At 68.3% G+C, this 6,646-nt stretch overlaps 2 protein-coding genes across 2 annotated transcripts; one reads left to right on the top strand and one right to left on the bottom strand.

The window, feature by feature from the left end:
• Window positions 1-667: 667 nt before the first annotated feature.
• On the top strand, window positions 668-3,652 carry EVA1B (eva-1 homolog B). The gene is made up of 3 exons (XM_064731423.1): window positions 668-862; window positions 2,086-2,202; window positions 2,285-3,652. Exons 1-3 carry the CDS (start codon window positions 784-786, stop codon window positions 2,698-2,700), a joined length of 612 nt encoding a protein of 203 aa, XP_064587493.1. The 5' UTR covers window positions 668-783; the 3' UTR covers window positions 2,701-3,652.
• On the bottom strand, window positions 2,852-6,005 carry LOC135457333 (SH3 domain-containing kinase-binding protein 1-like). Its single transcript, XM_064731864.1, has 7 exons — window positions 5,786-6,005; window positions 4,622-4,826; window positions 4,434-4,495; window positions 4,047-4,356; window positions 3,896-3,959; window positions 3,808-3,822; window positions 2,852-3,061 (listed from the first exon to the last, which is right to left on the bottom strand). Exons 1-7 carry the CDS (start codon window positions 6,003-6,005, stop codon window positions 2,852-2,854), a joined length of 1,086 nt encoding a protein of 361 aa, XP_064587934.1.
• Window positions 6,006-6,646: the final 641 nt, after the last annotated feature.

Here is a 6,646-nt window from a genome sequence, read left to right as displayed (position 1 = left end):
GCAAACTGGAAGGGGGTGGTGCAGGGGGCATGGGGGCCACAGGGCCACGGCGGGACAGAGCCTGTTGTAAGGAAAAAAAAAAAAGAAAAAGAAAAAAAAAAAGGAAAAAAATTTGTATAAAGACGTTATTTTTGTACTACATCGGAACTACTCCTGCATGTCGGCAATAAAACTTCATACGACAGCCCGGTGACCCCACAGGGAAGGGTGGGAGGGATGGGTGGGATGGGATGGGGGATTTTGGGGTACTGATGTGCTCTGGGAGGGGGGCAGGCTCACGGATCAGCGGCCCTGAGTGCCCCATGGGCCCCCCAGCCCTGTCGTGCCCCAAGGCCCAGCGCTCTGAGTCCCGCTGGGCCTGTCCCGGGCCAGCCTGGGGACAGCGCTGGGGCCAGCCTCGTGTCCCCGGGGTGTGCTGTGTCCCACACTCGGCCGGTGGGGCTGCGGGGCCACCCTGCGTGGGCGCCTCCTCCATAGGGGTGGCACCGACCCCGGCAGCTCCCTCAAACCCACTCTGGGGCTGAGCCCCCAGCCCGGAGCGCTCGCCTTGGCTCCGGCACCGCCAAGCCCGGATGGGCGCTGGACAAGGCTGGGACGGGCCCTGGAGCCGCCCGTGGCCCCGCTCCGGGGCGGTTCCAGCGCAGGGCCGAGCGTGGCGTCCCGGGGGAGCGGGACGAGCCCCGGCCCCGCGCCCCGCTCAGCGCCGGCCGGGGCTGCCATTGGCTCCGGCGGGAGCGCTGACCGCCAGCCGCCTCCGAACTATTTCCTGTTGCTGCAGCGTTAATGCTAAACAGACCTTGCTCTCTCTTCCCTCGCTCCAGCCAAAGTGCAGCGGCTCCGCCGCCGCCGCCTTCCCGCCCCGGTGAGTACCAGCCCCGGGCACCCGGGGCACCTCAGCTCGGCCCGGCGGGTTCCGGGCTCGGTGCCGGCCCCGCTCAGGTGCTCTGGCGTTGGGGTACGCGGGGCTGGTGGGTGCGGGGACACGGGGGCTGAGGGCACAGGACTCGGTGACACAGCGGAAGATGCGGAGCGGGCGGCTTGGGTGTAATGCTCGGGGACGCAGCACTGAGCGCCTCGGGACTCGGATCTTGGGGACCCACAGGCCCTACAGCCAGCCCGGCCCCCATCAATGCCCCACCACCGGCAGGGGTTCCATGGGGGGCTGTGCCCCTCCAGCCCCACCGCAGCCCCTTGCCGAGCAGGGCTGCCCGTGCAGCTGCACCAAGGGAAGGGAGCCCTTCCCTCCTAGGGACCCTGCTGGCCTTGTTTTGGGGTGTCCCACTAGAGGGGCTGCCCAGCCCCAGAATGTGCCGCGGCCCCTCAGCTCTGGACCGTCCGGGATGGTTTTGCTGATGTGTCACATTTTCTGCATTTCTTTCCTCATTCCTCCCTCTCTGGAGCTGTTTCTGGGAATGAGCTCGTCCCCTGCCAGGGCCAAATTTTCTCCCGCCCTGCCCTGCCCTGCCCGCTGTCCTGCCTCCCATCCTTCCCACTGCCCTGCTGCCATCCTTCCTGCTGTCCTCCCATCCTTCCTGCTGTCCTGCCATCCTTCCCACTGCCCTGCTGCCCATCCTTCCTGCTGCCCTGCCTCCCGTCCTGACCGCTGGCCTGTCCTGGTGGCCTTTGCACTGTGCCTGGCCTTGTCCCTGCCCTGCAGGGTCCCACGGCAAAGGGCCAAGGCTGGAGCTGGGCCGGAGCAGCGTGGGGGACAGGGAAAGGGACACTGCCCAGGAGTGTGTGGAGCACACGTGTGTGCCCATGAGCACCATCAGCCTGGTGCTGGGTCCCTGCTCTGCCCCGTGACCCATCCCATGGCCGGGCATGGGACACAACCCTGGCCCGGTGCCACAGACCCGCCTGATGCCGGGGCCAGGAGGAGCCGCATCCGTCCCGCTCCCTCAGGAAGGACGGAGGGCGGCGGGAGTGGGACGGCTCCGGCTCGACATCCCTGGGGCTCCAGCCCAGGCACCAAGCCCTGCTCAGCTGGAGCTCATCAAGGGCACACCCAGGCACGGCCTTGAAAGGGACGGGGCACTAGGGGGGGATCCCAGCCCTGCAGAGCGGTGCTCAGCCCGTGTCCCGCAGATGCCCAGCATGTGCCGCCCCTGGAGCCGCTGAGAACCGCGGGGCCCAGGATGGAGAGCCGCCGGAGGGACATGGAGCTGCTCAGCAACAGCATGGCCGCGTACGCGCACATCCGAGGTGAGCCGGGACGGGGCTGGGCGGCACCGCGGGCCCCCGGCGGGCTCGGGCTGGTCCCTGACCCGCTCCGTTCCCCCCGCAGCCAACCCCGAGAGCTTCGGGCTCTACTTCGTGCTGGGCGTGTGCTTCGGGCTGGTGCTCACGCTGTGCCTGCTGGTGCTGCGCTTGTCCTGCCGGCCCTCCCCGCGGCCCCCGGCGCGCCCCGGCGACATCAGCGAGGACGACGAGGACGACGACGAGGACGAAGAGGACACCGTCGACCGCGCGGCGTCTGAGTCGCTGCTGCCGGTGACCGAGATCCCGCTGGAGAGCCACGGGCCCGGGGACGGAGCGCTGGCCGTGAACGTGTTCGCGTCGGCCGAGGAGCTGGAGCGGGCGCAGCGGCTGGAGGAGCGGGAGCGCATCATCCGCGAGATCTGGCGCAACGGGCAGCCCGACATCCTGGGCTCCGGCACCATCGGCACCATCGGCACCCTGGGCCGCGTCCACTACTACTGAGCCCGGCAGCTGCCCCGGCACGGTGTGTGCACCCCACGGCTGATCCGCACCGTGCCAGGAGGGACCAGGCGGACACGGGCGCTGCTCGCTGTCCCCGAGCTGGCGGAGCCGCCTCGGACCGTCCCTGCAGCACCGAGAGCCATCCCCGGTGTCACGGGCACCCCCGGGGCTGGACTCGCCCCCGCCACTGCGGGACACGATGCACTTTGAGCCATTGGTACGACGGCTGGCAGCAGCCGAGCAGCCCCGAACACGCGGGGACGGGGACAAGGACGGGACAGCCCTTGCCGGATCTGGCGGGGGTTTCACCCGTGCGAGCCGTGGGCTCCTGCCCCACAAACATGGTGCTGTTGTACACGAACTAGAGCCCGGCGTGGCGGGTCCGGCGTTCTGGGGGCCCTGGACCCCTCCCCGAGGCAATTCCCTGCCCGGCCCCACTAAAATTAGCCGGGTCCTTTCCGGCGCCGCCCGCCGTGACCCCGCGGCCGGAGCGAGGCGGATGTTCCCGCTGGGCTCCGGGCCGGCCGCTGCTCCCCAGGGATGCGGCAGCTCCCGCCGGGCTCGGCCGCATCCTGCCCCATCCCAGCCCGGCCCCGCGGGACGCCGGGCCCCGCTGCCCCCTCACCGGCGGATTTATAAAAATAGCTCCTTCCCAGGCCGGCTCCCCCCCGCCGCCAGCGCCAGCGGGACCCAGATGTTTTCCAGATGTTCTCCAGTGGCTGGAGGCCAGGATGGGCTGGGGCTGGGACTGGAGCTGGCCTGGGAAACTGTGCGGGGGTGGAGGAGGAGGAAGGGGAGGAGGAGGAGGCCCTGCCCCGGGCTCTGGAGGGACCCCTTGGGCCATGGTGGGACCCCTTGTGCCTGGCAGGACCAGCCCAACCCTTCAGAGGCATGGCAGCCCTGAGCAACCTCCACACAGCACTTTGTACCCAAAACAGTTTATTTTAAACTATTTCTGTAGTTCATGGGGCTGTTGTGTTTCAGGGAGCAGTGCCTGGGTGTGGGGTGGGCTTTGGTGTCCGATGGGCGTAGAACCAGGCTGGGGGGGCACAGGAACCATGTGCCACCCACCTGCCCCCCATCCTAACAGGGCAGCCCCTTCCTCACCCGCTCGATCTCCGCCTGTGGGGAGAGGCTGTGATTGTTGGGGGGCACAGGGGACCCCAGGACAAAGCCAGCCCTGTCAGGGACTCACCTGCAGCGCCTGGCGCTGAGCCCGCTCCTGGCACAGCTCCTGCCGCAGCTCCTGCAGGTCCCGCCTGCAACACGCCAGGGGGGCTCAGCTGGGGCCAGGACAGGCAGCCCGGAGCCACTGGGGACCCCCCGGCACCCCCATCCCCACTCACAGGTGCTGGACTCGCATCAGGTCCACGAGGATGTGCAGGGTCCGGACCTCAGCCTTCAGATCCTCCAGGGCCAGTGACCTCCCCTCCAGCCCCTCTGTGCTCCTTGCTGGGACAGGCGCCTGCCTCGTGCTGGGGACAGGGGCACAGGGGGCAGCACGGGGCAGCCCCTGGGGCTGCTCCCCCCCATGGGCACCCCCCGTGCTCCCCAGGACCATGCTGGGTGGCCGCTGGCCGGGGACTCGTGGCCGTGTGGCTGTGGGGTGGCTCAGCCTGGCTGTGGTCACTGACACCGTGTTGAAGCCATCGGCATCTGCCAAAGAAAGAACAGGAAGCAGCCCCAGGAGGTGAGCAGGGCCCGGCCCCCCCTGCATGGCCCCTGCATCCTACCTGGGTCACCGGCTCTGCCCCACTCCATGTCAGCTGAGGCGCTGGGCTGGGGGTCACTGGGTCTGGGGACAGCAGAGATGTGAGTGGCACAGCCAGGGAGGTGCCAGCCCCATGCCAAGGCCAGCTGTGAGCACGGCACTGGGACATCGCAGTGGCCCTGGACACCCCAGCGCAGCCACGTTTCTTACTTGGTGGCCAGCACGGGGGCTGGTTTGGTCTTGGCAGGAACGGGGGGAGCAGGAGCCATCCTCTTGGTGAGTGGGAGCTTGGTCGGGTCCATCCTCGCTGGTGCTGCGAGCTCTGGCGAGAGGAGGCAGAAACACGGCTGGGGCTGCGGCCCGGACCAGCGCTGAGAAGAGAGGAGCACAAAGCGCTTCCTGCTCGTGGCATGCTCTGGGTAGAGGAGGCAGAAACACGGCTGGGGCTGTGGCCCGGACCAGCACTGAGAAGAGAGGAGCACGAAGCGCTTCCTGCTCGTGGCATGCCCTGGCCCAGGCACATCCCTGCGCTTCCCTCTCCTCCAGCCCAGCACTCACCCAAGGGGTTCTCTGTCCTTGCCCTCCTTGTTCTTCTCTCTGGTTGCAGCTGGTGGGGAGCAAAGGTGCTGAGAAGGGGCCTTGTTCCAACTCTTCCAACCCTGCACCAGCCCCACAGCAGCCCTGTGGTCGGCGCTTCCTCTGTGCGAGGCGGAGCAGAAGCTGCAGAACTGCAGCACAGGGAGTCATCCCCACCACAGCAGCATCTCTGAGCTGCTGAACCCTGGGTTCACAGCAGGACAAACTCACAGCTCACAAACACACTGGCGAAGTGGGGTAGAGGATATCGGGCCATGACGGACCGCCCTGTCCCCATGGCAGGCAACCCTGTCACCACAGCTGGCCACGCTGTCCCTGTGGTGGGGCCACCATGTCCCTGTGGTTAGCAACCATGTCCCCGTGGTGGGCCACCATATCCCTGTGGTGGGCCATTGACCCCATGGTGGGCCAGCAGCCCTGATGCTGCCTGGTCCTGCTGCTGCCACCAGCACAGCCCTTGTCACAGAGGCCTCAGACACCAAAACTGGTGCTGGGATTACGGATTACCCACACAAAGATACGGCTGAAGCACCGAGGGCTGCAGGATGAGGACACCCCAATCCAAGGCCCCGGTGCTCCTTGGCTCTGGTGGCACAGGGTGATTGATGGTGCCCAGCAGTGCCCAGATGGTGCCCAGAAATGCTCGGCATCCTGCCCACCCCTCTCCAGCAGCTCTCCCGGCCCCAGGGCCCGGCCCAGCCCTGGAGCAGCGCAATCACACACGGGCACTGCCCTGGGGATGAGCCCCGTGCGGGACCCTCGGCTGTTCCCTCCTACCTGGCGCTGCGGGGCTGCCCCGAGGCCGAGCCGAGCCGTGCCGTGCCAGGCTGTCCCGGCCCCACACCGTGCACGTGATGCCGGAGGAAATCGGCTCCACGCTGGGAAGGAAGTTGAAGCAGGGCGCACCTCGGTGCTGCTCCACGCTGCACCCCTGCACCCCGCGGGGGACTCCGGCTCCCCAAACCCACGGCGCGCCCTTCCCGGGCTGCCCGGCCATCCCGGCGGGGCACCAGGGCCGGATGGACACCAGGGCCGGGCTCAGGGGACTCTCTGTGCTGGTTTGGGCTGTGGGAGAGGCTTTGGATGAGGGTGGGACTGGAGGGCACAGAACGCTGGCACAGCAGAGCCCCCCACGGCCGTGTCTCCCCCGGGCACCCCCAGCCTGGAGCCCCCACGCACCCTCTCCGGCCCCGGGCGGGGCTGGGCCGTCCGTGCCACCGCCGGGGCTCCTTCCCTGCGTGACAGAGCCGCGGCTGCGGGGGGAGCCCGGCCAGGACCGCAGCCGGCCCGGGGTGAGAGCTCACGCTCGGCCGGGTCTCACAGCGGGTGACACCCTGGGCTGCAGGGGAAGTGAAACCCAAACCGCGGAGGGCCGAAACCCACAGCCCGTGAGTGCAGGGGTGGGCACGCTGCTGCTGGCCCTGCGCAGGGCGTGAAGGGTCAGTGTGACACAGGGATCCCGGCTGGTGCCGGCCACTGCCTGCTCCAGGAGACAGCCTGGATATTCCTTTGGGCCAAACGCATCCGACCCAGCAATACCAACCTGGAGGCAGGGAGAGGGCTGGGAATAAACCGTAGGGCAGAGAAGGATGGCAGAACAGAGGTTCCATTGCGCTCCCAGGTGTGGCCACTCAGGCC

This window comes from Zonotrichia leucophrys, chromosome 23, assembly GCF_028769735.1.
Source record: "Zonotrichia leucophrys gambelii isolate GWCS_2022_RI chromosome 23, RI_Zleu_2.0, whole genome shotgun sequence".
NCBI classification, from domain to species: Eukaryota; Metazoa; Chordata; class Aves; order Passeriformes; family Passerellidae; genus Zonotrichia; species Zonotrichia leucophrys.
This window is presented reverse-complemented; position numbering and strand designations above follow the sequence as displayed.

Excerpts from the sequence above, each read along its gene's own strand:
- EVA1B (XM_064731423.1), top strand. The coding sequence starts at position 784 with ATGCTAAACAGACCTTGCTCTCTCTTCCCTCGCTCCAGCCAAAGTGCA. Across the intron at positions 863-2,085 it reads GCCGCCGCCTTCCCGCCCCG|ATGCCCAGCATGTGCCGCCC; the intron begins GTGAGTACCAGC and ends CGTGTCCCGCAG. Across the intron at positions 2,203-2,284 it reads CGCGTACGCGCACATCCGAG|CCAACCCCGAGAGCTTCGGG; the intron begins GTGAGCCGGGAC and ends TTCCCCCCGCAG.
- LOC135457333 (XM_064731864.1), bottom strand. The coding sequence starts at position 6,005 with ATGGCCGGGCAGCCCGGGAAGGGCGCGCCGTGGGTTTGGGGAGCCGGA. Across the intron at positions 4,827-5,785 it reads GGGCAGCCCCGCAGCGCCAG|AGCATGCCACGAGCAGGAAG; the intron begins GTAGGAGGGAAC and ends TCCTCTACCCAG. Across the intron at positions 4,496-4,621 it reads GCCCCCGTGCTGGCCACCAA|ACCCAGTGACCCCCAGCCCA; the intron begins GTAAGAAACGTG and ends TGCTGTCCCCAG.